Here is a 15897-nt window from a genome sequence, read left to right on the forward strand (position 1 = left end):
GCTCCTACTGCCGCTCCGGTTGTTGCGCCAGAGTCTACCCTGACACCTGTTGCTGCGCCTGTGGTGTTTCAGGGTATGACCGGTTCTGCCCCCCTTCCACAGCGCTTTGGGGGAGAGCCAACTCAGTGCCGAGGTTTCCTTAACCAGGTGGGCATTTACTTTGAGTTGCTGCCACATGCCTTTCCTACTGAGAGATCAAGGGTGGGCTTCTTGATCTCGCTGCTCTCGGACAAGGCCTTGGCCTGGGCCAGCCCTTTATGGGAGAACAACAATCCGGTGGTTGCCGAGTTTTCCGGTTTTGTTGCTTCTCTTCGGAAGGTATTCGATGTGCCGGCTCGTGCTGCCTCTGCTGCGAAGCTCCTTATGTCCATCAGACAGGGTTCACGATCCGTAGCTGAATACGCCATTGAGTTTCGTACCCTGGCAGCAGAGGTGGGCTGGAATAATGAGGCTCTGGTCGCTGCTTTCTCTCATGGTCTCTCGGATGCCTTGAAGGATGAGGTTGCAGCTAAGGACCTACCAGTGGAGCTCGAGTCTCTTATTTCTTTCCTGATTTTGATTGACACCAGACTCAGGGAGAGACCTTCCTTTAAGGAGAGCCTGCGGAGGTCTCCTAACAGATTGGCGCCTACGTTTGCTGTCCCACCCGTGCCTCCCTCTCCTCCCACGCCTCCTGGGGATGACTTGTCTGGGGGTGAACCCATGCAGCGGGGGTTTGCTCGCCTGTCTGAGGGGGAGAGGGTACTCCGGAGACGCGAGGGCCGATGCATGTACTGTGGTCTCGGTGGGCATTTTCGGTTGGCATGTCCGAACCGTCCGGGAGAACGCTCGCACCTGAGGTCCTGTCGGGGGCAGATCTTGGGTGGAGTCTCCTCGTCCCCGGTTTCCCGTGTTGACAAACCACTGATCACGGTTGTCCTCTCCTGGGTCGGGGGCTCGGTGACGACCCAGGCGTTGGTGGACTCTGGTGCTGGTGGTTTGTTCATTGATAGAGTGTTCGTTGCCGCCAATTCCATTCCTCTGCAGCCTCGAGGTTCCCCACTGGCTCTTGAGGCGATAGACGGCAGACCCCTTCTGCCGCCACACGTGACTCATGAGACCCTTCCAGTGGGGATAGCCATTGGTGCCGTTCACAGAGAGTCGGTCTGTCTCCAGGTTATTTCGTCTCCACACTACTCGGTGGTCTTGGGGTACCCCTGGCTCCAGAAGCATAATCCGACTTTCGATTGGAGATCGGTCGAGATCCTCTCGTGGTCACCGCAGTGTGGGGCTAGTTGCATCCATGGGCCTGTCAAGTTGCTGTGTACTTCCTCGGACTCTCTGTTGCCTCCTGAATACGAAGAGTACCGGGATGTATTCGATAAGGTGCGCGCGGTTGCCCTACCTCCGCACCGCCCATACGATTGTGCCATAGAGTTACAATCCGGTGCCGTTCCTCCTCGTGGCAAAGTCTATCCACTGTCGGTAGCGGAGAATGAGGCCATGGAGGAGTACGTGAGGGAGGCGCTTTCACGCGGACACATTCGCAAATCCTCGTCCCCGGCAGGGGCTGGATTTTTCTTTGTGAAAAAGAAGGGCGGCGAGTTGAGGCCTTGTATCGATTACAGGGGTCTCAATCGCATCACGATCAAGAACGCTTACCCGATACCCTTGATTTCCGAGCTGTTCGATCGCCTCAAAGGGGCCACGGTCTTTACCAAACTCGACCTGAGGGCGGCATATAACCTGGTAAGGATCAAGGCGGGCGATGAGTGGAAGACCGCGTTTAACACCAGGACCGGTCATTATGAATCCTTGGTTATGCCCTTTGGGTTGTGCAATGCGCCCGCAGTCTTCCAGGAATTCATCAACGATGTTTTCCGTGACCTGTTGCAGCAGTGTGTGGTGGTCTATTTGGATGACATCTTGGTATATTCTGCATCCATGGAGGCCCACATTCTGGATGTCAGACGAGTGTTGCAACGCTTACGAGAGAACAAGCTGTTCGGTAAGCTTGAGAAATGCGAATTTCACCGATCCCAGGTAACCTTCTTAGGTTACATCATTTCCGCTGAGGGGTTCTCCATGGATCCTGAGAAGGTTTCGGCTGTCTTACAGTGGCCCCAGCCCAGTGGGCTTCGTGCCCTGCAGCGCTTTTTGGGCTTCGCCAATTATTATCGGAAGTTCATCAGGGACTTTTCCATGCTAGCCAAGCCTCTCACGGATCTGACCAGGAAGGGCAGTAATCCTCAGGTCTGGCCGCTCGAGGCCATCCGAGCTTTTGAGGCTCTAAAGTCCGCCTTTGTGTCGGCTCCGATTCTGTCGCATCCCAACCCTGGGTTGCCTTTTGTCCTCGAGGTGGACGCGTCTGAGACGGGAGTAGGCGCCCTCCTGTCTCAGCGTAGAACACCAGAGGGTCCTCTGCTTCCTTGTGGGTTTTACTCCCGGAAACTGTCTTCCGCGGAGTGCAACTATCAGATTGGTGACAGGGAGTTATTGGCCATCGTGCAGGCCCTTAAAGAATGGAGGCACTTGCTCGAGGGCTCGGTGGTTCCGGTTCTCATCCTGACGGACCACAAGAATCTGACCTACCTCTCTGAGGCCAAGAGATTGACACCACGTCAGGCCAGATGGGCTCTGTTCTTGTCACGTTTTAATTACGTGGTCTCCTACCTACCCGGCTCCAAGAACATCAGAGCGGATGCCTTATCACGGCAGTACTCCGAGCTGTCCGGGGAGGAGTCGATTCCGACTACGGTCATACCCCCGAATCAGATCCTGGCCGCTATTCGCACCAGCCTGACTTCTCCTCTGGGTGAGCAGATTTTGGCGGCTCAATCTGGTGCTCCCTCTGGGAGACCCAACGGCAGAAGTTTTGTGCCTGAGGAGTTGCGCACTCGGTTGTTGCGAACCTACCATAACTCCAAGGCCGCGGGGCACCCTGGAAAGAATCAGCTGTCCTGGGCGGTTTCACGTCTGTTCTGGTGGCCTTCTCTACGTTCCGACATCGCCGCATATGTAGCGGCATGCTCCGTTTGTGCCCAGAGTAAGTCCCCTCGGCACCTTCCGTTGGGCCTTTTGCAACCCATAGCCACCGGGGAGCGTCCATGGTCACACCTGGGGATGGATTTCATTGTGGACCTCCCTGCATCCCGAGGCCATACGGTCATTCTCATGATTGTGGATCGGTTTTCCAAAATGTGCCACTGTGTTCCTCTCAAGAAGTTACCCTCTGCACAAGAGTTGGCCTCGATTTTTGCCAGGGAGGTCTTCCGGTTGCACGGTTTGCCCAAGGAGATTGTGTCGGATCGGGGGAGTCAGTTTGTGTCCAGGTTCTGGCGCGCCTTTTGCTCCCAGTTGGGGATTCATCTCTCTTTCTCCTCGGCCTACCACCCTCAGTCCAATGGGGCCGCAGAACGATCCAATCAGGCCTTGGAGCAATTCCTTCGTTGCTATGTCTCCGATCACCAAGACAATTGGGTTGACCTCCTGCCTTGGGCTGAGTTTGCCAGGAACACGGCGGTGAACTCTTCCTCTGGGACGTCTCCCTTCATGGCCAATTATGGGTTCCAACCTGCCGTGTTACCAGAGGTATTCTCTCCCCAGGATATTCCGGCTGTGGAGGATCACCTTTCCGTCCTACGTGCTTCTTGGGTACAGATCCAGAGGTCCCTTGAGGTCTCTGCGCAGCGCCAGAAACTCCAGGCTGATCGCAGACGAGCGCCCGCTCCTTCCTACCAGGTCGGAGACCGCGTATGGTTGTCCACCCGCAACCTCAACCTTCGAGTGCCCACTCCCAAGCTGGCGCCTCGCTTTGTTGGTCCCTTCCGAGTGCTTCGCAGGGTAAACCCGGTAGCCTATGCCCTTGCGCTTCCTCCTGGCATGCGGATCTCCAACGTGTTTCATGTCTCCCTGTTGAAGCCACTGGTGTGTAATCGTTTCACTTCCTCGATTCCTCGGCCTCGTCCGGTCCAAGTGGGCAATCGTGAGGAGTATGAGGTGAGCAATATCCTGGACTCACGCCTGGTCCGCGGCCGGGTGCAGTTTTTGGTCCATTGGCGTGGTTATGGTCCAGAGGAGCGTTCCTGGGTTCCCTCCGCAGATGTCCATGCTCCTGCTTTGCTCCGAGCCTTCCACGCACGCTTCCCTCAGAAACCGTTCCTTACTCCGCGGAGGAGGGGCCCTTGAGGGGGAGGTACTGTCATGGTCTTACCTCCTTGCTGTTCCCTTCGTTTGACATGTGCTGGCGGCCATCTTGGTTTCTGGGTTTTCTTGTAGCCTCCCACCCTGCGGCTCCTCCTTCCCACTGGGAGGAGCTGGATGCCCAGCTCATATATATAGGAGGTCTGTGGCTTCAGTTCCTTGCTTGGTCCTCCTGTGTTCACATGCTTCCAAGACTGCTGCTGCTTCTGGTTCCTGATCCTGGCCTCGTCTGACTACCCCGTTGGTTCCTGATTCCGGCTTCGTCTGACTACCCCGTTGGTTCCTGTTCCTGGCTTCGTCTGACTACCCTTCTGGTTCCTGACCTCTGTCTCCGCAAGACCCGGCTTCGGTTTAGCCATCCGTTCGGACTTTGCTTACGGCTTGCTCTTCAATAAAACCTTCTTATTTTCCACTTATCTCTTGTTGTACGTCTGGTTCATGGTTCCATGACAGGGGGCGGATCAAAACAAAACCTTACCTTTAAAATATCCCGCCGTTCACACGCCACAGCTTCCGCTATGTCAGCCCTTCACCACTCAGGCCAATGATTGGCTGTAATGTCATGTGACTGCGGCAGGCCCAGCACGGATCGGATCGGTGATGTGGGACATTTTAAAAGTAAGCAGGTTTTTTTTTTTAAGGTATACAGACCCCTTTAGTTTTTGTTTTTTTTTAGATTTTATTGTCTAATATCGGATAATCATTATTACTTTAGATAATTTTTCTTTTATCGTATACCTTTGATCACCATTATTATTTTATATATTTTAGTAAAATTTTGTTATATTTTATCCCTTATATATTTTCTGGATTTGCTGACGTGTGAGCGCATTCATGATAAAAAATGAGTTTAATAACTCCGAGCTGCTGACGGGCTCAGTCGCCTCATTTAGTGGCCACGCTCCATCGGCTCCGGCATCCAGCGTCATGAACACATCATGTAAATTCATTATCATAGTAAATTAGATTCTCCTGTTTATGTAGGAATAGCTCCAGTGACATCATTTAGAGAAAACAAAATGCCAAAATTAATACATTTTTTAAAGTAATATTAATAATTAACAACGTAAATAATTTACAGTATTTAATGATATTTATGGACTGATCTGAGTCGTAGGTTTAGCATGCTGTGCCATGGTTGTGCGGCTCAGTGGCCTTTACATCTAAGCTAGTAGTTCCTGCAACTACTGATAACCCTACCTTATAATATTGAGATGACTCAGCTGACCCCGTCCTATAATATTGAGATGACTCTGCTGACCCTGCTCTATAATAATGGGATGACTCTGCTGATATTGCCCTCTAATAATATTGATATGACTCTGCTGACTCCATCCTATAATGTTGAGATAACTCTGCTGACCCTGTCCTATAATATTCAGATGACTGTGCTGACCTTGCCCCATAATATTCAGATGCCTCTGCTGAACCTGCCCTATAATATTGAGATGACTCTGCCATATAATAATATTGCATGACCTTGCCCTTTAATAATATTGAGATGACTCTTCTGGCCCTGCGCTATAATATTGAGATGACTCTGCTGACCTTGCACCCTAATAATATTGGAATGACTCTGCTGACCTTGCACCCTAATAATATTGAGATGACTCTGCTGACTTTGCAGTTTAATAATATTGAGATGACTCTGCTGACTTTGCACTTTAATAATATTGAGAAGACTCTGCTGACCTTGCACCCTAATAATATTGAGATGACTCTGCTGACTTTGCACTTTAATAATATTGAGATGACTCTGCCGACCTTGCACTTTAATAATATTGAGATGACTCTGCTGACCTTGCACCCTAATAATATTGGAATGACTCTGCTGACTTTGCAGTTTAATAATATTAAGATGACTCTGCTGACCTTGCACCCTAATAATATTGAGATGACTCTGCTGACCTTGCACCCTAATAATATTGGAATGACTCTGCTGACCTTGCACCCTAATAATATTGAGATGACTCTGCTGACCTTGCACTTTAATAATATTGAGATTACTCTGATGACCTTGCACCCTAATAATATTGGAATGACTCTGCTGACCTTGCACCCTAATAATATTGAAATGACTCTGCTGACCTTGCACCCTAATAATGTTGAGATGACTATGCTGACCTTGCACTTTAATAATTTTGAGATGACTCTGCTGACCTTGCATCCTAATAATATTGAGATGACTCTGCTGACTTTGCAGTTTAATAATATTGAGATGACTCTGCTGACCTTGCACTTTAATAATATTGAGATGACTCTGCAGACCTTGCACTTTAATAATATTGAGATGACTCTGCTGACCTTGCACCCTAATAATATTGAGATGACTCTGCTGACATTGCAGTATAATAATATTGAGATGACTCTGCTGACTTTGCACTTTAATAATATTGAGAAGACTCTGCTGACCTTGCACCCTAATAATATTGAGATGACTCTGCTGACTTTGCACTTTAATAATATTGAGATGACTTTGCCGACCTTGCACTTTAATAATATTGAGATGACTCTGCTGACCTTGCACTTTAATAATATTGAGATGACTCTGCTGACCTTGCACCCTAATAATATTGAAATGACTCTGCTGACCTTGCACCCTAATAATGTTGAGATGACTATGCTGACCTTGCACTTTAATAATTTTGAGATGACTCTGCTGACCTTGCATCCTAATAATATTGAGATGACTCTGCTGACTTTGCAGTTTAATAATATTGAGATGACTCTGCTGACCTTGCACTTTAATAATATTGAGATGACTCTGCAGACCTTGCACTTTAATAATATTGAGATGACTCTGCTGACCTTGCACCCTAATAATATTGAGATGACTCTGCTGACTTTGCAGTTTAATAATATTGAGATGACTCTGCTGACTTTGCACTTTAATAATATTGAGAAGACTCTGCTGACCTTGCACCCTAATAATATTGAGATGACTCTGCTGACTTTGCACTTTAATAATATTGAGATGACTTTGCCGACCTTGCACTTTAATAATATTGAGATGACTCTGCTGACCTTGCACTTTAATAATATTGAGATGACTCTGCTGACCTTGCACCCTAATAATATTGGAATGACTCTGCTGACTTTGCAGTTTAATAATATTAAGATGACTCTGCTGACCTTGCACCCTAATAATATTGAGATGACTCTGCTGACCTTGCACCCTAATAATATTGGAATGACTCTGCTGACCTTGCACCCTAATAATATTGAGATGACTCTGCTGACCTTGCACTTTAATAATATTGAGATTACTCTGATGACCTTGCACCCTGATAATATTGGAATGACTCTGCTGACCTTGCACCCTAATAATGTTGAGATGACTATGCTGACCTTGCACTTTAATAATTTTGAGATGACTCTGCTGACCTTGCATCCTAATAATATTGAGATGACTCTGCTGACTTTGCAGTTTAATAATATTGAGATGACTCTGCTGACCTTGCACTTTAATAATATTGAGATGACTCTGCTGACCTTGCACTTTAATAATATTGAGATGACTCTGCTGACCTTGCACCCTAATAATATTGAGATGACTCTGCTGACTTTGCAGTTTAATAATATTGAGATGACTCTGCTGACTTTGCACTTTAATAATATTGAGAAGACTCTGCTGACCTTGCACCCTAATAATATTGAGATGACTCTGCTGACTTTGCACTTTAATAATATTGAGATGACTTTGCCGACCTTGCACTTTAATAATATTGAGATGACTCTGCTGACCTTGCACTTTAATAATATTGAGATGACTCTGCTGACCTTGCACCCTAATAATATTGAAATGACTCTGCTGACCTTGCACCCTAATAATGTTGAGATGACTATGCTGACCTTGCACTTTAATAATTTTGAGATGACTCTGCTGACCTTGCATCCTAATAATATTGAGATGACTCTGCTGACTTTGCAGTTTAATAATATTGAGATGACTCTGCTGACCTTGCACTTTAATAATATTGAGATGACTCTGCAGACCTTGCACTTTAATAATATTGAGATGACTCTGCTGACCTTGCACTTTAATAATATTGAGATTACTCTGCAGACCTTGCACTTTAATAATATTGAGATGACTCTGCTGACCCTGCAGTATAATAATAATGGAATTATGCTTCTTACCACTATCTCTAATGATAATGAGGTGACTTCTTCTGACCCTTCCTATTATGAGATTACTCTGCTGGCACTGCTTTCTAACAGTAATAATACCACTCTGCTGATGTTGCCCTTTAACCCGTTTCTTAATATATTTAGATGACTCTGCTGACCATACCCTGTAATAAGATGAATGCTGATCCTGCCCTGGCCCTCTATTGATAATGAAAGAACTCTGCTGATTCTGCCCTCCAATTATAATGGAACGACTCTGCTAACTCTGTACCATTCTGCTCAACAAAAAATAAAAAATAAATTAAACTCTTATGCAGCCAGCTCCTAAGCTCCCCCTAGTGGTGGCTTCAGTCTGACAGAATTTCATCATATAAAGCTCAGTCTATTTGGATTGGTAGATACATGCATGAAAACATATCAGCCTCAGATGATGTATAGGCCTCAAGCTTTGCTACTTCTAGAAGAGGAGAGCTGGTCATAGACTGCAGACAGAACAGACCCTACAGGGGGAGATAGTGAGCCACTATGAGAAAGTCTCCAATCCTTCTCCTACTGAAAGAAGATCCAATGATGGACCAATCCTCCACGACTGTCCATGTATGTCCTAGACGTTCTGGAATCTTCCTTCAGATTTCTCAGTACTGTTTCTTGTGTTCTGAAGGCTCCTCGGTGATGGGGAATGTGACTTATGGGTCCAGTTCATGTAATTACCCACCCAGCACAGACCTTGGAGCGCGTGTGGAGACTCTTGTGAGGAGTAAGTGATAAGGGGGAAGTTTATTGCTGCGCTTTATTACCGGATAAGAACGTTTTACGACCACATAGTATCCAATAAGAATAACAACAGGAGACTCCGGGAAGATTATACTGCGTCTCAAGAAATGTTCTATCCTGAAATAGCAATGTTCCTTCTCTTTCCCATGTGCTTTCTTCAGCCTCTTCCTCCTCCTCTACTTGAAATGTTTTATATTTCCTCTTTCTCCTCCTCACTCCTTCATTCTCCTCCATGTATTTATTCTTATTCTTCTTTTGTCTTTTCTTTATCCTTCTTCTATCTTTTTCATCATCAATTTTTTTCACTTCCTTTGTCTTCTTACTTCTTTTTCCTCTTCACCTTTTTCTTCTTTGCTTTTGTCTTTTACATCTTTCTTTGTTTGCTTCCTTTCTTCTTATTTTCTTCTTCTGTGTCCTTTACCCCTCCTTCTTTCTTCATTTCCTTCTTTCTTCATTGTTTATGTCCTCTACGTCCTTCTTTGTTCTTCTCATTTTCTTCTTGTCTTGTGACCATCTTTTTCTTCTTCCTTATTTCGTCTTCATTCTTTTTCAATTTGTCCTCTTCGTCCCTTTTCTTTTCTTCTTGCTTCGTTGTCTTTGTCTTCTTTTTCCTTTTTGATTTCTCCTTTTTTCTTCTTCTTTCTTTGTATCGTTCTTATTTGTCTTCTTCTTTCTTCTTCATCTTCTTCTTCCTTTGTTGCTTTTGTCTTCTTTCTTCTTATTTCATCTTCTTCTTCATATTTTTCTTCTCCATTTCTTATTTTCTTTTTCTTCTGTGTCTTTATGTTTTTTGTATTTCTTTCTTTGTTTCCTTCTTTTTTTGTCTTAATTTTTTCTTCTTCTTCTTATGTACTTCTATTTATTTGTATCTTCTTCCTTCTGCCTTTCTTCTTCAATCTTCCTTTTTCTTCTTATATTTTCTTCACATTTTTTTTTAAATGTTCTCGCTCCTCTTCAGATTTGTCTACTTGAGGTTCTCACTATTACGTCTTTACCATTTTTTGTCTTCTTGTTTTCCTCCTTTTGTTTTTCACCTTCTTCTGCTCTCATTTCATCTCCTGCTTTTCTCTGTCCTCTTCTTATATAATCAGCCATGTCTTCTATGGTCCTTTCTCTATCGGATGATAGTGATGGAACATGAAGCCTTGTTTCTGATGTGCTGTCAGTTTCCTAGCTGACCGTCCTTCCTTCTTTCTTTGCAGCAGCTCAGTTTATGGCTGGTGACATCATTATTGATGGTCCGTTTTCTGTTTTCTTCCAGGAATTTACTGTAATGGGACGTTCGATCAATTTGTTTGTTGGCCGTTTTCTTACCCTGGAAATATCTCTGTTCCTTGTCCATGGTACCTGCCTAACATTCAAAAAGGTAATGAGAAGGAAGGCTTCAGACCTGTTATACACATTGTAGTAAATATCAGATTCGTAAACTGTCAAGACCCATAAGACGACCCACCAGGGAATATAAAGCAGAGCTATGCAGAGCAGTCTATTGTACAGCCCCATAACTTCCTGTGACCACTAGATGTAGCTACTGGAAGTAAAATGGTGGTCACCCAGACAGTAGTTCACAGAGGGATTATGCTTTGAAATGCTTGATATAACTGATCCTGCAGTAAGAGATATATCGCCATGTACCTTACTCGCTGCTGTGGTGAACTATTTGCTTCGCATCGGTGTTGTACTAGTCATCGAGGCTGACCACGCTGCTGTTATGGGGCCCGTAGTAAGAAGGCTCCTCTGCTCCCTGTCACACAGCTACAGATAGAATGATGATTACCTGCAGCCATCACTAGGGGGAGCTCACTGTCACACAGCTACAGATAGAATGATGATTACCTGCAGCCATCACTAGGGGGAGCTCACTGTCACACAGCTACAGATAGAATGATGATTACCTGCAGCCATCACTAGGGGGAGCTCACTGTCACACAGCTACAGATAGAATGATGATTATTACCTGCAGCCATCACTAGGGGGAGCTCACTGTCACACAGCTACAGATAGAATGATGATTACCTGCAGCCATCACTAGGGGGAGCTCACTGTCACACAGCTACAGATAGAATGATGATTACCTGCAGCCATCACTAGGGGGAGCTCACTGTCACACAGCTACAGATAGAATGAGGATTAATTACCTGCAGCCATCACTAGGTGGGAGCTCACTGTCACACAGCTACAGATAGAATGATGATTACCTGCAGCCATCACTAGGGGAGCTCACTGTCACACAGCTACAGAGTAGAATGATGATTATTACCTGCAGCCATCACTAGGGGGGAGATCACTGTCACAACAGTCTACAGTCACACAGCTACAGATAGAATGATGATTACCTGCAGCCATCACTAGGGGGAGCTCACTGTCACACAGCTACAGATAGAATGATGATTACCTGCAGCCATCACTAGGGGGAGCTCACTGTCACACAGCTACAGATAGAATGATGATTACCTGCAGCCATCACTAGGGGGAGCTCACTGTCACACAGCTACAGATAGAATGATGATTACCTGCAGCCATCACTAGGGGGAGCTCACTGTCACACAGCTACAGATAGAATGATGATTACCTGCAGCCATCACTAGGGGGAGCTCACTGTCACACAGCTACAGATAGAATGATGATTACCTGCAGCCATCACTAGGGGGAGCTCACTGTCACACAGCTACAGATAGAATGATGATTACCTGCAGCCATCACTAGGGGGAGCTCACTGTCACACAGCTACAGATAGAATGATGATTACCTGCAGCCATCACTAGGGGGAGCTCACTGTCACACAGCTACAGATAGAATGATGATTACCTGCAGGCCATCACTAGGGGGAGCTCACTGTCACACAGCTACAGATAGAATGATGATTACCTGCAGCCATCACTAGGGGGAGCTCACTGTCACACAGCTACAGATAGAATGATGATTACCTGCAGCCATCACTAGGGGGAGCTCACTGTCACACAGCTACAGATAGAATGATGATTACCTGCAGCCATCACTAGGGGGAGCTCACTGTCACACAGCTACAGATAGAATGATGATTACCTGCAGCCATCACTAGGGGGAGCTCACTGTCACACAGCTACAGATAGAATGATGATTACCTGCAGCCATCACTAGGGGGAGCTCACTGTCACACAGCTACAGATAGAATGATGATTACCTGCAGCCATCACTAGGGGGAGCTCACTGTCACACAGCTACAGATAGAATGATGATTACCTGCAGCCATCACTAGGGGGAGCTCACTGTCACACAGCTACAGATAGAATGATGATTACCTGCAGCCATCACTAGGGGAGCTCACTGTCACACAGCTACAGATAGAATGATGATTACCTGCAGCCATCACTAGGGGGAGCTCACTGTCACACAGCTACAGATAGAATGATGATTACCTGCAGCCATCACTAGGGGGAGCTCACTGTCACACAGCTACAGATAGAATGATGATTACCTGCAGCCATCACTAGGGGGAGCTCACTGTCACACAGCTACAGATAGAATGATGATTACCTGCAGCCATCACTAGGGGGAGCTCACTGTCACACAGCTACAGATAGAATGATGATTATTACCTGCAGCCATCACTAGGGGGAGCTCACTGTCACACAGCTACAGATAGAATGATGATTACCTGCAGCCATCACTAGGGGGAGCTCACTGTCACACAGCTACAGATAGAATGATGATTACCTGCAGCCATCACTAGGGGGAGCTCACTGTCACACAGCTACAGATAGAATGATGATTATTACCTGCAGCCATCACTAGGGGGAGCTCACTGTCACACAGCTACAGATAGAATGATGATTACCTGCAGCCATCACTAGGGGGAGCTCACTGTCACACAGCTACAGATAGAATGATGATTACCTGCAGCCATCACTAGGGGGAGCTCACTGTCACACAGCTACAGATAGAATGATGATTACCTGCAGCCATCACTAGGGGGAGCTCACTGTCACACAGCTACAGATAGAATGATGATTACCTGCAGCCATCACTAGGGGGAGCTCACTGTCACACAGCTACAGATAGAATGATGATTACCTGCAGCCATCACTAGGGGGAGCTCACTGTCACACAGCTACAGATAGAATGATGATTACCTGCAGCCATCACTAGGGGGAGCTCACTGTCACACAGCTACAGATAGAATGATGATTACCTGCAGCCATCACTAGGGGGAGCTCACTGTCACACAGCTACAGATAGAATGATGATTACCTGCAGCCATCACTAGGGGGAGCTCACTGTCACACAGCTACAGATAGAATGATGATTACCTGCAGCCATCACTAGGGGGAGCTCACTGTCACACAGCTACAGATAGAATGATGATTACCTGCAGCCATCACTAGGGGGAGCTCACTGTCACACGCTACAGATAGAATGATGATTTACCTGCAGCCATCACTAGGGGGAGCTCACTGTCACACAGCTACAGATAGAATATGATTACCTGCAGCCATCACTAGGGGGAGCTCACTGTCACACAGCTACAGATAGAATGATGATTTACCTGCAGCCATCACTAGGGGGAGCTCACTGTCACACAGCTACAGATAGAATGATGATTACCTGCAGCCATCACTAGGGGGGAGCTCACTGTCACACAGCTACAGTATAGAATGATGATATTACCTGCAGCCATCACTAGGGGGAGCTCACTGTCACACAGCTACAGATAGAATGATGATTACCTGCAGCCATCACTAGGGGGAGCTCACTGTCACACAGCTACAGATAGAATGATGATTTACCTGCAGCCATCCTAGTGGGAGCTCACTGTCACACAGCTACAGATAGAATGATGATTACCTGCAGCCATCACTAGGGGGAGCTCACTGTCACACAGCTACAGATAGAATGATGGATTACCTGCAGCCATCACTAGGGGGAGCTCACTGTCACACAGCTACAGATAGAATGATGATTACCTGCAGCCATCACTAGGGGGAGCTCACTGTCACACAGCTACAGATAGAATGATGATTACCTGCAGCCATCACTAGGGGGAGCTCACTGTCACACAGCTACAGATAGAATGATGGTTACCTGCAGCCATCACTAGGGGGAGCTCACTGTCACACAGCTACAGATAGAATGATGATTACCTGCAGCCATCACTAGGGGGAGCTCACTGTCACACAGCTACAGATAGAATGATGATTCCTGCAGCCATCACTAGGGACTCACTTCACACAGCTACAGATAGAAGATGGACTCCTAGGGAGCTCACTGTCACACAGCTACAGATAGAATGATGATTACCTGCAGCCATCACTAGGGGGAGCTCACTGTCACACAGCTACAGATAGAATGATGATTACCTGCAGCCATCACTAGGGGGAGCTCACTGTCACACAGCTACAGATAGAATGATGATTACCTGCAGCCATCACTAGGGGGAGCTCACTGTCACACAGCTACAGATAGAATGATGATTACCTGCAGCCATCACTAGGGGGAGCTCACTGTCACACAGCTACAGATAGAATGATGATTACCTGCAGCCATCACTAGGGGGAGCTCACTGTCACACAGCTACAGATAGAATGATGATTACCTGCAGCCATCACTAGGGGGAGCTCACTGTCACACAGCTACAGATAGAATGATGATTACCTGCAGCCATCACTAGGGGGAGCTCACTGTCACACAGCTACAGATAGAATGATGATTACCTGCAGCCATCACTAGGGGGAGCTCACTGTCACACAGCTACAGATAGAATGATGATTACCTGCAAGCCATCACTAGGGGAGCTCACTGTCACACAGCTACAGATAGAATGATGATTACCTGCAGCCATCACTAGGGGGAGCTCACTGTCACACAGCTACAGATAGAATGATGATTACCTGCAGCCATCACTAGGGGGAGCTCACTGTCACACAGCTACAGATAGAATGATGATTACCTGCAGCCATCACTAGGGGGAGCTCACTGTCACACAGCTACAGATAGAATGATGATTATTACCTGCAGCCATCACTAGGGGGAGCTCACTGTCACACAGCTACAGATAGAATGATGATTACCTGCAGCCATCACTAGGGGGAGCTCACTGTCACACAGCTACAGATAGAATGATGATTATTACCTGCAGCCATCACTAGGGGGAGCTCACTGTCACACAGCTACAGATAGAATGATGATTACCTGCAGCCATCACTAGGGGGAGCTCACTGTCACACAGCTACAGATAGAATGATGATTATTACCTGCAGCCATCACTAGGGGGAGCTCACTGTCACACAGCTACAGATAGAATGATGATTACCTGCAGCCATCACTAGGGGGAGCTCACTGTCACACAGCTACAGATAGAATGATGATTACCTGCAGCCATCACTAGGGGGAGCTCACTGTCACACAGCTACAGATAGAATGATGATTACCTGCAGCCATCACTAGGGGGAGCTCACTGTCACACAGCTACAGATAGAATGATGATTACCTGCAGCCATCACTAGGGGGAGCTCACTGTCACACAGCTACAGATAGAATGATGATTACCTGCAGCCATCACTAGGGGGAGCTCACTGTCACACAGCTACAGATAGAATGATGATTACCTGCAGCCATCACTAGGGGGAGCTCACTGTCACACAGCTACAGATAGAATGATGATTACCTGCAGCCATCACTAGGGGGAGCTCACTGTCACACAGCTACAGATAGAATGATGATTACCTGCAGCCATCACTAGGGGGGAGCTCACTGTCACACAGCTACAGATAGAATGATGATTACCTGCAGCCATCACTAGGGGGAGCTCACTGTCACACAGCTACAGATAGA

The 15897-nt window shown here is 46.7% G+C and overlaps 1 protein-coding gene across 1 annotated transcript in view; it reads left to right on the forward strand.

Annotated features, from left to right (window-relative positions):
* GLP2R (glucagon like peptide 2 receptor) overlaps positions 1-15897 on the forward strand; it is a 128752-nt gene that overhangs the window by 67498 nt on the left and 45357 nt on the right. Inside the window, exon 3 of the mRNA XM_044297228.1 lies at positions 10349-10453. Coding sequence (XP_044153163.1) covers positions 10349-10453 — 105 coding nt within the window. The remainder of the gene's footprint in view (positions 1-10348; positions 10454-15897) is intronic.

The sequence above is a fragment of the Bufo gargarizans genome, chromosome 6, assembly GCF_014858855.1.
Source record: "Bufo gargarizans isolate SCDJY-AF-19 chromosome 6, ASM1485885v1, whole genome shotgun sequence".
Classification (NCBI taxonomy): domain Eukaryota; kingdom Metazoa; phylum Chordata; class Amphibia; order Anura; family Bufonidae; genus Bufo; species Bufo gargarizans.